At 25.7% G+C, this 16,233-nt stretch overlaps 3 protein-coding genes across 11 annotated transcripts; 1 reads left to right on the forward strand and 2 right to left on the reverse strand.

The window, feature by feature from the left end:
• Positions 1 to 61: 61 nt before the first annotated feature.
• Positions 62 to 2,705, forward strand: LOC124432132 (CAAX prenyl protease 2). Its single transcript, XM_046980751.1, has 6 exons — positions 62 to 315; positions 1,033 to 1,138; positions 1,232 to 1,370; positions 1,461 to 1,697; positions 1,779 to 1,841; positions 1,948 to 2,705. The coding sequence occupies exons 1-6, from the start codon at positions 200 to 202 to the stop codon at positions 2,142 to 2,144; spliced, it is 858 nt and encodes a 285-aa protein (XP_046836707.1). The 5' UTR covers positions 62 to 199; the 3' UTR covers positions 2,145 to 2,705.
• A 400-nt stretch (positions 2,706 to 3,105) lies between these two features.
• Positions 3,106 to 8,029, reverse strand: LOC124432062 (BTB/POZ domain-containing protein KCTD3). Of its 4 annotated transcripts, none has more exons than XM_046980583.1 (11): positions 7,637 to 8,029; positions 7,241 to 7,554; positions 7,004 to 7,162; positions 6,725 to 6,913; positions 6,181 to 6,654; positions 5,980 to 6,096; positions 5,533 to 5,538; positions 4,563 to 4,702; positions 4,282 to 4,468; positions 3,938 to 4,216; positions 3,106 to 3,853 (listed from the first exon to the last, which is right to left on the reverse strand). In XM_046980583.1, exons 1-11 carry the CDS (start codon positions 7,693 to 7,695, stop codon positions 3,645 to 3,647), a joined length of 2,133 nt encoding a protein of 710 aa, XP_046836539.1. In that variant the 5' UTR covers positions 7,696 to 8,029; the 3' UTR covers positions 3,106 to 3,644. The 4 variants fall into 4 exon arrangements, with proteins under 4 accessions (XP_046836539.1, XP_046836537.1, XP_046836540.1 ...); XM_046980581.1 differs by having other exon boundaries at positions 6,181 to 6,660; XM_046980584.1 differs by having other exon boundaries at positions 6,181 to 6,660; positions 7,241 to 7,501; positions 7,637 to 8,028.
• A 559-nt stretch (positions 8,030 to 8,588) lies between these two features.
• Positions 8,589 to 16,193, reverse strand: LOC124432078 (dynein axonemal assembly factor 11). 6 transcript variants are annotated; one of them, XR_006944174.1, is made up of 11 exons: positions 15,811 to 16,193; positions 15,150 to 15,215; positions 13,771 to 13,938; positions 13,510 to 13,672; positions 13,232 to 13,303; positions 12,940 to 13,056; positions 12,702 to 12,806; positions 11,950 to 12,225; positions 11,744 to 11,836; positions 10,999 to 11,660; positions 8,589 to 9,183 (listed from the first exon to the last, which is right to left on the reverse strand). XR_006944174.1 is itself a non-coding variant. In XM_046980623.1 (11 exons), the coding sequence occupies exons 2-11, from the start codon at positions 15,888 to 15,890 to the stop codon at positions 11,550 to 11,552; spliced, it is 1,251 nt and encodes a 416-aa protein (XP_046836579.1). In that variant the 5' UTR covers positions 15,891 to 15,971; positions 16,054 to 16,193; the 3' UTR covers positions 8,589 to 11,549. The 6 variants fall into 6 exon arrangements, 4 of the variants coding, with proteins under 4 accessions (XP_046836579.1, XP_046836581.1, XP_046836582.1 ...); XR_006944173.1 differs by having other exon boundaries at positions 8,589 to 10,937; XM_046980623.1 differs by having other exon boundaries at positions 8,589 to 11,660; positions 15,811 to 15,971; positions 16,054 to 16,193.
• Positions 16,194 to 16,233: the final 40 nt, after the last annotated feature.

Genomic DNA, 16,233 nt, shown 5'->3' on the forward strand with positions numbered 1-16,233 from the left:
TCTCTCTCTCTATCTATCTATCTATCTATCTATCTATCTCCCTCCCTCCCTCTGTCTGTCTGTCCTTCTTTCTTCCTCTCTTTCTCCCTTCCCCCACACTTCTTCCGTCGCCACCCTACACTCCTTCAACCCCTTACCGATCCCCCCTTCCTATACTGTGAATCGCCACCACACAAGCAACCAACATTAGTATGGAGTTATGGAGACCACGGGTCGAAATACCGATTTATCCTGTATCTCCGGAATTTTTTCATGCTTTGTATTATCGGTCGTTTATATCGCGAGCTTGTACGTATGGAATTCTCCTCACAATAGGTATGTAAAATTTCCTTGATCTTTCAAACGTCAAATCGTACTGCCATTTCTCTTGTGGCTCCGAACACGCTTTGCTCTTTAACAGTGTATCTCGCAGGCAAGCAGGCAGACAACTACGAACGAAAAAGAGAAAATGAGAGTGAGAGAGAAAGAGAACACAAATTCCCCCCTTCATTCGGATCTCCCACTCGCGTAGACGCTCGTATTTCTGGACAAGAATGAACTTTGCAGCGCTCGCAGTGGAGACTCCTTAAACTTTCCTTGTTTGTTTTTGGCGGATTATTTAAAAATATTCCTCGGCCAGATATATCTCTATTTTATATGAATATAATCTCTGTTAAAATGTCATTATTTTTAATATAAATTCTCATGTAGCAGCTCTCTTTTTTCTTTTTTTTAATTTTCTTTCGAGAATGTGTACTAATGTATTGGATAGTGCATGTTTAATTAAATCAATGTAAAAACATGTATAAAGTCAAAGTATTATATTAGTCAGGTTTTATAAACTGTGAATTTTGAAATTGATTAGTACCTTTTAAAATAAATATTTAATCAGTATATAATTTATATTAATAGGCGTACTCGAAAGATTTATATTTTGTAGTTATTTATTAAAGACTTAGATACTTTTGATATATATATATATATATATATATATATATATATATATATATATAACGGTTATTATTCATTACATTATTATATATCTATTTACAGAGAACATCCTTCTACTATAAAAAGAAGATTCTTTAGTGTTTTTATTGTTGCTCTAATTTCACCAATATTTCTATATGTTGGCTTGGATGAGGAAGTTTTCCAAAAAGTAATTATTTTAAATACTACCATTTGGGTCTATATATCAAATAAATTTTTATATTTTATATATATATATATATATATATATATAAAATTATAGGCAACCATTTGGGAATTATTGGGTTTACGATGGTCTGGCCTAATCCAAGCAAGTGTAATACCATTTCTTTTAACAATGATATTATTTTTGGGCCCACTGAGCGTACAAATTCTTAATGGTTTTTGGAGATTATATGCTGGTTTGTATTTAAAATGATATATTTTGTAATATCGATAATGTACAAAATAATGTACATTAATAATGTACAAAATTATTCTTATTTTGTTAGAGCCTATGTATTGGTTAGGAAGTGTACATACATTAATTTGGTGGAGGAATCACATTGTTGCACCACTCTCTGAGGAATGGACTTTTAGAGCTTGCATGTTACCATTACTTTTACAATGTTTTACACAAACTACTGCCATTTTTATATGTCCGTTATTCTTTGGAGTAGCACATTTTCATCATGTAGTAGAGAGAATAAAAATGGGTATGGAAATAAAACTTGCTTTATTCATATCTTGTAAGTATTTCTTATGTATAGAATTTAAAATCATATAAATATATAAAAATATTTGAATTAATGAGAAATTGGGGCACACAGGTTTCCAATTTACATATACTACGTTATTTGGAGCTTATGCAGCCTTTCTATTTGTTAAAACAGGTAGATTCACTTATGCTGATTCCTAATTATTAAATGGTATTATTTTAATAATAATAATATATATATATATATTATATACTAACCTTTGAATTTTCTTTTTTCTTAGGGCATTTTATAGCTCCTTTCATAGCTCATTCATTTTGCAATCATATGGGATTTCCTGAATTATCCGAAGTTGTGGCTTATAAAGATCCTTTAAAAAGGGCAGCTCTATTTTCTTTATTTGTCATTGGTCTATTTGCATGGTGTTTTCTATTAACACCAATGACTGACCCAGCAATATATCATAATAATTTATTCTGATATCAAAAGATTTATATGAATCATATTTTGCAAAATTGTTACGGGTGTTAGACTGTAATATTTCTATTTCGGATATCTCATTTGTAACAAAATAATAATTAATCATGTTATGTGGCACTGACATATGTTAACACTTAAGACATATGTATAAGGATATACTTGTAGATTACATTATAAAACGTGTTAACATTAAGTTTAATGATGCATATAATATGCATAATGTGATTATACTCAATATAATATCAGTCAGAATAACTATAAAATATCACCGTAGTGCCTGAAAAAATAAAACTTTTACTGTAAATTATACGTGCCAATAATATTAGACAAAAAAAATATAATTTTACCTAATGTTCTTTTAAGAACATAACTTGTAATATATAATTTAATGAGATTTATAATACGTTAGTAAACAATATTATTCTTTAATTATTATTTGGATTTTATATTTGATGTTTTAACGAAGAACTAATTATTATTACAAAAATATGTATCGTATTAAGTTTAATTGACAATGATTATATCAAATTTAAAAAACGATCAATCTTGGTACACAACTATATTATATTAATATTATATTTTAATTTGTAATAAACATGTTTGATTTAAAAATCATGTTTATACATATTGTAAAATTTGCAACAATAAAAAAATATGAAGTTTAACATAATTACTTTGTGGTCTTTCTTATAAATATTGCAAATACAAAGAAATTTTACTTATTTGAGAATATCTAAAAAATTATTATATACATTTATATATATATATATAATATATATATATATTATATTATATTATATATATATATATATATATATATATATATATATATTTCATTTGTTAAATTTTGTATAAATAAGAATTGGAACAATATTGTGTTATTTCTTATAACATATAAAAAAATCACGAAGCATAATAAATATATATCAGTTTTTATGAAATAATAATAATAAAAATTACATTGAAAGAAAAACATTAACTCATTTATTTAAGCTTCTTATATTTAAACTTTACAAATCGAAATATCTTTGTATTTTTATATAATATATAATTCTAATATTTATTTTTATCACATTTATTGTTGAATTATATTATAATCAGAGCTAACAATAAAAAGACGGCAATGCTTATTTTATTTCTATAATTGAGTATTAGAGTTATTTGTCAACAATCTTATCTTTGTCATAGAGTAAGTTTTGAAATTCCATGAAAATGCAAAACAATTTTTTTTTTCTTAAAACATAATCAGTTCTGCGCGTTATTATTTTAATATACTGTACAATAAACAGAGAGTTATCAGCCAATGGCTTTGAAATAGGAACTATAGCTATAATTACTTAATCTTCACAACTATAAATAATAAATACATACATATATATATATATATATATATGTGTGTGTATATAAATGCGCATTAATTTGTTAAAATATGCAAAGTAGAAAAAGTCATACAGATTAAGTAACTTAATATAATGATAAAAAATGTTCTTTTTATAGAATCTATTGTTGTTGGCTAGATCCAGCTACTGCCTCAGAGTTATGTGATTGATTAAGAAATAAAACATTACTTGTTTTAATTCTTGCACCTACACCTGCGAGTGATGGACATGGACTAATACATGGTGTAGAGCAATGACTGTTACTTAAATCACATTGATCTAACAATTTCCAAAGTTCTTCCGGCGTTGGTCCACCAGATACATCTGATACTATTATATAATAAAAGCATTAATGTCATATTTTAATATTTAATATTGTTAATACGTTATGAAGAAATATGTAAATATAAATACCTTTATCTTGATGAAAAGATGGATCCAAAGCTGTTGTTAAATCCCACATTTGAATAGTGCCATTAGAATGTCCAGTAAATATAAAACGTCTAGGCCTGGAGCCCATTCGACTAGATCCTTCGCATTCGTGAACATAGAAGGAACTAATGATACTACAATCAACTGATTGTATTACACAAACTCTTTTCCCATTCGATGCTAAACGTACAAATAATTGATCGGTTTCAGGTACAACTTTTTGAACAAACACTTGTTCATCATCTTGTTCACCAAATGGACCTATAAATAGGAAATAAAATAAATATTTTATATAAAGTAAATTTGATATAATAAATATAACATACCAAAATCGTTTCCAGCATAATAACTAACACAGGGTTCAACCGCTTCTAGAGATACTATTTTAAAACTTGCTTCAGGTGTCGATCCAGGTTGTGTGGAAATCATACCACGGAATCTTGTCACTGTCCAAGTTCTTACATGATTGTATTCAGAACAAACAGAAACTAAATATTTCTCTGATAATGTCACCTAAAATAATTAACAATTTTTTTTATTAAACTTTTAAACTTCTCTTTTACTTGCTTAAATTTTCTATTAGTTAATACTTTGAAAAATTTCATACTTTTGTTACGCTACTTTGATGAACAGTGAATGTTTGAAATAATTGTGGTCCATGCCCAACAGTTTCAGGATGTTGGACGATGACTCTGACACTACCAGATTCTGTACCATATGCAATTTCAATCCAATTTCCACAGAGACCTATGACAAATAAAAAATATAATATAGATATATGCTATAGTTTAATCATTTTGAAGTACAAAATTTTCAAATGATTTTGTTTTTAGAACAGAATAAAAATTCACTGCACAAAATTACAAATAAATAAGTATAAAAGTGGTACATATATGTTAAATATTAATGAGTTAGATACAATATGTAATAAAATTAATATGCAGTTGATAGTAAGCATTTGATTATTTTCCCTCCTCCTCTCAGATAGCAAATATGAAACATGTAATGAAAGAATCTTAAATGAAATAGAATATATTTTTTTTGTAAATAATGATTGAAGAAGAAAATTTAATGATTAAGATAAAAATTGGTAACAACATTGGTACAACTGGATGCATAAGGATAGCAGGGTTATAGGTGATTAATATGAAGATAAAATATTTATATGGAAAAAAAGAAAAAAAAAAAGAAAAAAAAATACTGCTGCTACATTAAATATAAATTGATATAATGTATATGAACGTGTGTATAACATGCACACATATTTGATAAAGTTATTTATTTAAAATTGATCCTATGCCACAATTAATAACATTAATTAGAATTATTAAATAATAATTTTCATTACAACCACAGAGTAATGTAATAAAGTAGTAGTTTTCATAGTAATACAGAGTTATGCATTTCTCTATTTAATGTAATTGCAATTTTTTTTTTTTAAATCTGGAGAGGAAGAGTATGTTTTTCACTTATACAAACATTTTTTATGTGTGATAAAATAATGAATGTTAAAAAATGGTATTTGGATTATATGTGGAATTGAAAACAAATACTAGATTATAATGACCCATACTTGCCTTGTGCTAATTATCCAGTTGTACGAAATCATGAGGCAAAGCATGTAATAATAAACTCATATTAATATTTGAAAGCCACTTGTGTGTTTGTGTGGCTCGATAAAAGGGCCTTGATAAATATTGTAAAAAGTGGAAGGAAAAGTTATTGCTTTTCTTATTATAAGCATAAGCATACACATACATAAAAACTTTATATATGCATATTAACTTTATTGTTAGTTATAAGATTGATAATATATATTGTAAGGCATAAGACTATTAAAAATGTTGTATTAGATACGTATAATGAATAATACCACACCAAAGTTCTAATGTTAAAATATAATAAAATTTCATTTGATGTATGTGGTAAACAAAGTATTAATGATTATCTAATATCTAATTAATTCACTCTTAAACTATCACTATTAATAAATACATATAAAAATTTTAGATGTTTTAACTCACTTGTTTTTGGTGTTAGATAGACAGATATGGCTGTAATAGGATCATAACTTGGATCGCGATATAATTCACTTACTAGAAGATCATTATCTTTCATTCTAAGAGGAAATTTTTGCATGTCTGTAATATAAACACAAGATCATGTTACTATTGTAAGAAATATTTATAATATTAAAATGATTAAAATATTTCTTCTTTATTTACCAATATAATAAATAGAGCCATTGTTACAACCAAGAAGAAGAAACGTGCCGGCAGTGTCAAATGACAAAATAGGTTCTACATCTTGAATTTGCCAATGATGTGTCATTGCATGCCACACACCAATCTTTCCAGTTGGTGATAGAGCAACCAATTGACTACCAATAAAAAATAAATATTCCACACGGACATTCAAATTAAAAGTACCAATATTTGTTTTAATTCCATATTCGGAAACGCTCCATAATCTCACTTGATTCCCATAAGAAATAGCTACCATTTTACCATCTACTCCACTACCTATTTTTGCATTTATTGCTACTCGTTCGATTATAGATTCAATGTGTGGACTTGTAAATGCATGCTGCCATCCAGATGAATCTTTTAATCGATAACATGTTATAAAATGTGCATAAGCAACAACAATCCAATTATGATGTGCTTTTATAATTTGCACTCTTAAAGGATCTACCCAAGCTGAAACTAATATATTCAGTAATATAATATTACATATATGTAGTATAATTTTTTATTGACATATCCTTACCCTGTTGAGGTCCAAATATTACACCAACATCATTTTTGTACAATTTATTTAAATCTGCCGAATTATTTCGAATATGTCTCAAATCTAAAGATGGAGTTCGTGAATGAGGTAATCCACGTTGAGAAAGTCTATAGTCTAATGATGAATTGCGTACATGAGAAGTTATTGGTCTCTTATGATTTTGTTGTCCTTAAAACATATATAATTTAATTTAATGCTAGTTAAATTGAAACAATAGTAAATAAACAATAGTATATATATATATTTATATATAATTACCACTTGTATTTTGATTACAAGGACACGAAGAAGATACTACAGATTGTGAAGTAGTAGCTGTATCTGTCCTAGGCGTTAAAGTTGTTGTTACAGCTCTACCATGAACGGAGACGTCACTGACGTTTGGAGGAACTGTTGCTGACTCTTGTAATGGAATACCTTAGAGAAAGAAATATTATAAATCTAATGAATAATATTTGTTCAATTTGTAGAACAAAATTGTTTAAGAATATTAACCAGGTGGTGGTAAATAACCAGAAAAAAGCACATCACCACAAGAAGACTGAGTTAAATCTTCGCATAACATTAATCGCTTAACCAATGGTGTAATACCATAATATTCTGCTTCGTGTCTTAAAGAACGAATATCAATATTTTTTAAATTAATATCCTTTGTACGTAAATAATTTAAAATTATAGAAAACATTCGAGGATCTCTATCAATAAATAATGCACCATCTAAATCTTGATGACTGGCAATTCGATTACTCAGTAAAGCTGTAAAAAACGAATCAGGTATCCACGTCAAAGTTTGTTGAGACGTAGAAAACCTGTAATAAGTAATATTTCATTTTTATTAGATTATTTGAAATACATATCTAATATAATAAAACATGTAATTTTAACATATACCTAGTTCCTCCTACATTTAAATGTACGATATCACTTCCCAGTGTATAAGATGTAGTCATTTTGAGTATTGATATATATTTACAATATTTGTGACAATTTAAAACAGTTGATAAAATTTGATAATAAATGTTAACTTCTCTTCGAAGAGGTTATGAAAATAAGATTCCAATTCATCAAATCCGTTGCAATTATCAATGTTAAAGATAAATAATAAATTTAAAAAATCACACGTTTATATATCTTTGATATTAAATATGTGACAATAAAAATGCATTATACACAATTTAATATTTCTTTTTTTTCATTATAAAGATATTATGATCGGCCAATTCTCCCGACAGAGATAAAAAAGTAAACGTTATTAGATGTACGCCATTTTAAAACCGTTTGAATTGTGCGCAGCAATGGCGTACTCGTATTTGAAAAAGTGCAGTTGTTAATTAATATACGTTAATTTTACATTACTTTTTTGTGATTAGAGTGTCCACAAGAAATTATGTAATATATACCTTGAAACAGGTAAATTTAATGTTAATATAAGTTTTTATTTGTATAAAATTATAATTTTGTTCTTATTTTGTTATATTGAAATAATTTTGTAATAACATATTAGGGCTGAAAGAAAAGAATGGATAATAAAGTACGTTTTTTTAAAAGAATGCAAATGTTTGAATAAGAGTATATTTTTTAAAAATTTAAGAAATTTGTATATATTATTTTATATTTCAAATATAAATCTTATTAACTTAAATATGATACTTTTTCATTTACAATGTTAATAATTTGCATTTTTATAACAACAAATTAATTCGTTTAATTCTTCTCGAATAAATAAGATATTGTGATTTCTATATAACATTAACATAGTATATCATACATTATATAAACATATAAACATAGAATATATATTTGTTTTGGATTATTTTACAGACTTTTCACTTACAGAAAAATGTTTCAGACAAAAACACATAATTTTTATTTCTTATGTATACAAATGCAATTAAATCTTTTAAATCCTATGAACTGTCTATCTCATTTTAAACAACACAACAATGGTACATGAATAAAGAATAAATATTATAAAATTTGAAAATGTTCTTACATATTCATTTAGGTTAAGGATAATAGTTAAGTTAGTTAAACTAGGCAAGTTTGCGCACGGAATATTTATTAAAACCAACTGAAACTTTTAATATAAAATCTTTTCCTTAATTATAATGTACAAAAGTATTAGTCTTCTAATGATTTTAGGCTTAATGAATTTATAAGTAGTGAAAGAATAAATGTATTGTATATTATGATTATATAATTTGATGTTTTTTTAAGTATTTGTTATTATCAATTTACTATTGAATGATTAATAAAAAAACAGTAATTCATGTAAATATCACTTTTACATTAATACTAAAACTTGTATAATTTTATATGGATTTAAAAATTATATAAGTTTTGTCTAAAACATTTTTTTTTTTTATTCTTTTTATTTATATATCTTGAATCATTTTATCTCCAAGCCATCAATTTGCACCCTTGTGCAATTTAGATGCCTAAAAGCATACATGAATATAAGTTTATGTATGAATTGAAATAATTTTACATTTGATCTTATAAATTATTACAGTAATATGTCATAATAATTTTTTTTCTTTGATGTAATATAAAATTGGAAATTTTAAATATATATATATATATATATCTTATAATACTTAAAAATGTTAACTTAATTAAGAAAATATTATTAATCGTCAAAATGTATTTTTTTTTTCTTTTTTAGTAGCTTCCTTATTGTGTAACACAAATGAAGTCTCATAGGATTTACAATTTGAAGTAGAAACAAAATTAATATTTTGCAACATGATTAAATAATTCATTTACATGAAATATTTATGTAATATAATACAATCTTATTTTGATTATTACATTATACAAAAATTATGAAACAATTATGTAGATTTTGAAACAGAAGTTAAAATGATAATGATAATATAATAACAACATTATCTGTTATAATTATAATTATGATAACAACAACAATAATAATTGTAATTTCGTAAATATTAATAATGATGAATTTAAATTATTTAATGATATAAGCTGGACGGCTGGGAGTAAGGAAAAATATTGCACTACATTTAAAAAATTTCTTATAGGACTATTTATGTATATCATAAATAATTAATTTCTTGTTACGTATTGAAGTTTCTTTTGGTTATATAGAAAGATTAATTTTTAATTTTTTGATTAAATAATATATAATATAAGTTAGTTTTCCTAAAATTTATACCTCCTCTGTATATCAGTCTATAGTTAATTATGTCTAATGCGTCTTTTTTTTTTTAAACACCAATATATTCTTTGTCTTGGAATTTTATATATCACTTTACTATAATTCTTAAATAGTTCTTTTTACAGGATTCATAAATCTATTTTTTATATTTTTATCGAATTATTAATAAGCATTGAATCTCATCTGCTCATAATATTACGATTTTTGATATTTATAATCTTTACTATGATTAGTTTTTTATACTAACTGATTTTTATACATATTAAAATAGAGAATATATATATGGAAGCTTTTCTACAGTTAGGCATTGCAAATATAGACATTTAATTTTTCTGCCAATAATTATCTTTACCAGATTTTTATATATATATATAAATATATATATATAAATATATATATATATATATTTATTTATATATATTATATATATATATATATATATATATTATATATATATACTGCACACATGCATGGAAAATCTTAACATTTTATACAAAGTCTTGAATTTGTTGCATTTGCTAACTTTTTAACTATCACATATATAAGCTGCACCTTTTATGCTTTTTGATCTAGGGAAACATCATTTACAGAACAAAATTTTTCTTTACTCTACTATCAATATTGATATTTGTATTTTATGAAGATATTCTATTCTATTGCCATTTTTTTTCTTTTTTGATAGTATATAATACTAACATGAAACCTATTTAATCGATCTTGCTATAATGATAACAAAATTATTTAAAAACTTTGTACGTGTATACTAAAATCTTCTAATCTAAAATATGATTAATTGATATTATTGAAAGAATTTGTCCATTTTATAATTTTTAATAATAAACATTTGATAAGTACAATAAATACTGTTGTTCTGGAACAATGTTTCCTTAAGTTATAAAGGGAACATATAATGCACCATCATGCACATATTACAATGATTTACTTTGTAATTTAGAAGTAATAGTTAATTAAGTACCCTTTTATTCTTATCTTCATTAATTGTATGACCTGTCTCTGAAAACATTTTATGTTATCATAGACAGAAAGAAACAATCTACTCTATTATTTCACTTACAAGTTGTACGTCCAAGTTCCTTTTGATGATTGAATGTAACGAAGTGGCATTATCGTGTTTCTAACGTCAGGACTTTTCGATCGTCTTATACAATCTTGATTTGGATCTTTACTTCCTTGATTGAAATATACACCACTATTGTTACTACGGGGGATACTGTCACTGCTTGCTACTCTTCTAACGTCATTCGATCTTTTTGGTTCACTGTTAATTGTTGTTGTCAAATTATCTGATCCAGAGTCCCGAAGTTTGTATGTATGTGGATTATTTTTAATATACCTAAGATTTGAATCGGTAACGAAAGTTTTTGGATTTCGATTTAAATTACAGTTTTCGGTAGATTCATTTCTCTGCATTTGTGATTTTTCACTAGTTTCATCTATCCCATAATGATTGCATATACGATGTTCGATGTTAAAATTCATATCATTATCGATGCACTGATTAGAGTCAAGTGAGTCAGAAAATTCTGGACTTGGAATAGAGGAAATACTGCCAACACGAGAAAAGGCAACCGTCCCCTGAAGATTTTGGGGACGGCGTCAGAAACATCATTCTTCTAATTCATCCATTCGATTTCTAACTGCCATTTCTACTACTTCCAAACTGGGATAGTCCAATTCTTTGACTAGGCATAATACGGCAGAGAGTATATTTGAGTTCTAAAAGATGAAAACAATTACAGTTTGTATTTGTAATAATAGTATTATAAGTTAAAAGATTTGTAATTTTACACATTACATACCCTTGTAACTGGCCGCCTATGATAGTGAAACTGTGGTCTACATTTCTCTTTATCGGAATGTCTTACCCAACCAGGCACTTGACTTGTATCTTCCTGTTTTAAATCAGATTTTATTACAATATATTAAATTAAATTTTTAAAAGAACATTATTTTTTTTTCTTTTTTATTTTGTTTTTTAATATACATATTGGCTTTTAATTCTGACCCTTTCAGTATTATGATGAGTAGGCATTCGTCTATGTTGAGATGATGGTTGAGGTAATGGTTCATCGCATTCTATCTGCCTCTTATCGTCATACTCATAATTATTCCTGTCAAAGCGATTATCATCTTGAGTTTCGTATTTAACGCCATATTGAGTACGTGGTGAAGGCGATGTGTATGAACGTTGGGATGCATCATTATTAACATATTCAGAATAAGCTCGTCTCTCGTCATAATCTCCATTATGTCTTGAAACTGCTGGTTGATCATCAGTATCCTGCAATATTAATATTTAGTTTATAATTTATAACAGAGAATAAATTAATTTTGTAGGGTAGCATGATAGATCATGAACATGCAAATATAACTTAAGAGTTTTAATTTAAGGATAATGTCCTGACTAAAAAGCATATGATATATTTAATGAAATGTATTATCTTATCTTATGTTTTATGTAAATACATTTGATTATCTGAATTAAATGAGAAACAAAATCATTCAGGACATTTTACATTTTGAGCTTTGATAAACACTTAAATAACGGATATTGTTTCCAATTTTTTTTCTCCTTTTCAATATATGCTCAGATAATCAGATATTAATCTAAAATGATTAATTTTTATGTTATGACTTTAATGTTCTGCATGACTATAGTGTTAAATCAAATTGTTATGGCATTGTTATGTACTACTACAAATTTGTCTAGATGAATAATTGCATTCGGCAAATTATGTGCAGTTGCTATAACAATACCTTAGGTATATCAATAGTGTTAGTAGCCACAGTCTCAATGTAACTGCGTGATTCTGTACACATGTTCTCATCTTTATTCTGACTTTTTGATTGCCCATTATGGAGCTGTTAGTATAACATTATTCAAATAGTAAAAATAAAAGATATAGCCAGAACACATAAATTACATGTTATTTCAATTTCTTTCTAACTAATTTAATCATAAATTAACAACATTTTTTATAAGTTATAAACTTACCTCATATGTATACTGATTGCTTTGAGCATAATGATGAGGTAATGTTTTACAATTAGCATTTCTTCTGTCAGGATCATGATACTCCTCTTGTGTGTGATGCATTTCATCATAACTTCTCTGAAAAAAGATTATATCACATTTGTATATGGTAAACAATACTGAGCTAAAAAAATATTAGTTTTATTTTTTTATAATTCTCAGATAAAAATAATTAAGAAAGATGATATTGACAAGTTAAAAGCAGGTTTTAGAGAAAAATATAAATTATGTTAATGAATTAGGAAAATTTTACCTGGTCGCTAGATGAACTATATCTCCTATGTTTTTCCACACGTGTTTCTTCAATATACTCAACAGGTACTTCCTTATTTGTAATGAGTTAACAAACATCATAAAATTTGTTAGTGACATTTTTCAACATTATATTTATAATAAATACATAATTAGCTTTAACACAAGTGCACCTTTTATGCTTTATTTAATATGTTAAGACTTTTTATGAGGTAGTTAAAAAATTCATAATTAAAATTAATCATGCTAAGTATATATGATTTTTTTTTTTATTTTTACCTCTGGACTAATCATTTCTGATTGTGGTGGAGATGCATCCATATCAAGCGGATGTACAAGTACTCGGCCTCTTGACAATGCAGTTTGCACTTCTTCCGGGGCTACTACTTTATCATCTAGCTTTTCCAGATTTGGTAAAGCTCGAAGAACAGTCAATCGATATCTATTAAATTATTCATATCAGATTATTATAACAATATACTTGTAAAATAGTGATTGATCAAGAAAGTGCATGCATAAATAATTTTACAAAACATGTACCCTTCTTTTTCCGCACAAGGATTTTCGCCAAGCCATAAATTCCTTAAATTGGGTAACTCTTGAAGATAACAAACTTCATTCAGATCTTTAATATTATTTTTTCTAATAAATAGATCTCGCAAATTGTGGCAATATTGAAAATCAGCAAGCGTGTCAATATTGTTCACACTGAAAATAAAAATACATAAAGTTTGATATGTAGCTCTATAGCAAAATAATATGAATAATCAGTAAAAGAAAAAAAAAAAAAAAAAGAAAAAAGAAAAAAAACTTAAAATTTGCATGCATTATACATTCATATTAATTTTAATAAACAAGAAACTACAAATACGTATGATTAACATTTACATTATGACGTTACATGTAAAATTAGTTATGTGGGTGGAACAGGTTTTATTGTTGTAGGTGGTATATATTACTGTACACATGTATACCAAACATGTCCATAGTAGCAGTGGACGACAATCATTGTTGCTTCATATAATATAAAAGTTTAGTTTCAAATAGAAATATTTTTTATGATTGTATTAATAGTTATTTGTATTAATAAAATTAAATAGTTATTTATATTAATAAATTTATATAAATATAAATTAATAATTATTTATATTAATACATTTATGTTATATTAATACAATCTAAATAATATAAACAAAAGGTTAGTTAGACTATGTTATATGTATATATTGTAACATTTCACTTAGACTAATCTGAATTCTAATAATTCTAATTGTTTGTAAATTTCAAGATTGATAGGAAAGAAAAAGAAAAAAAAAAAGAAAAGGGCAAGATTTGCAATAACACATCAGAATTCTTTTAAATTGGCTTTTATTGCGGTAAATGGATTATCTCACTCTTCGACTTTGTCGATTTCTTATGAAGTCCCGCGATCGCGTGTCAATAGTTGCACCGCATTCCTTGAATTTGTATGTAGGTATTTAGAAAAATTAACCTAATTCTACGAATCGATATAGATATCCCTTCGAAATTTCGATTTAACCTTATTTTTGTTTCTTCCGTTTAATACCGAATTTAACATTTTTTAAATAATAAGATATTTAAATATAAATAAATCTAATAATTTCTCTTCGCATCGAAATTTTTAAATTTCAAATTCAACGATTAAAATACTACATTCGATTTTACAATTTTTATATTTTCATGTGACACAACCATTTTATATTTCTTATTAAATTTTATTTTGTTGTTATTTTGTGATCTCTCTAATTTCATTATTTTAAATTATTATTCAATGTGCATTGTTACAATATACATGCATGCATACATACATACATACATACATACATACGTACACATATATATATATATATATATATGTACACACCCACATATATAAATTATTTTATAAAAAAATTTACCTTAATGATAATACTTCCACATTTTCCATTTCACGTAAAATGCTTACATCTGTTAATTCTGATCCCCTACAATAAAAATATTAACTCTAATATTATTTTATTTATATCATAGCCTTATTAATAAATAAACATTTTTGATCAACAAATTATATAAAATAATAAGTTTCTTGATTTGTCTGTCTTTCTCTCATAGAAATGTTAGTATGTTAAAATAAAATGATACAAAATAAGTTTACGAAGCAGACCTGGAATGCTATTAATATCATTGATGTATTATTATAATGTCTAAGAATTTGTGACTTCTACGTTAATATATATATATATTTATATATATATATATATATATATATATATATATATATATATATTATATACGTTAATATATATATATATATATTGTTAATATAAATTATAAATATAAAATAACTTTCAATTATTTGATTTTCTAAATATTTCTTAAATATTATTATATTATTTACGATAATATATATCTAATAGTTCAAATTTATAGTATATGATAATCAGTTGGAAATAAGATCACTACGTTACAGTGATCACAATCATACAAAAAATTTCAAATTGTTTAGTTAATTTATATTCAATTATTTATAATGATGATTTATTTAAGGGGGGAAAAAATTATGTTGTTTTTAATGCATACCAACAATTGAGCTTCTTTACGGCAGAAAAATCGGACATTCGTGTACGTGCCACAATCATTTCTTCTGTTAATTTCACCATTGTCTTTAGTTTATTTTATTTTTTTTATTTTTTTGGTTTTAATCAATGAAACACAGAAAATTATGCAGAAAAACGTATAAACTAAATTAAAAAAAAGGAATTAATATAAAGAAGGCATGGTTTGTATTATCACGATAAATTTGTTATATGACTTAAAACACACCTCCGACCGCGTGCCATGATGGCTTGTCATCGTCTAAACTAAGAGAACTAGAAAACAGTGCTGTCAGATGTGTTCAATGAATTCTCCCTAATAGTAAGTCCAGTTTTTTTTTTCTTCTAAAATTTGTCAGATCCTGAAAGTGTCTTTCATACTAAAAAATACTAGAAGATACTAAAGATA

The sequence above is a fragment of the Vespa crabro genome, chromosome 23, assembly GCF_910589235.1.
Source record: "Vespa crabro chromosome 23, iyVesCrab1.2, whole genome shotgun sequence".
NCBI lineage: Eukaryota > Metazoa > Arthropoda > Insecta > Hymenoptera > Vespidae > Vespa > Vespa crabro.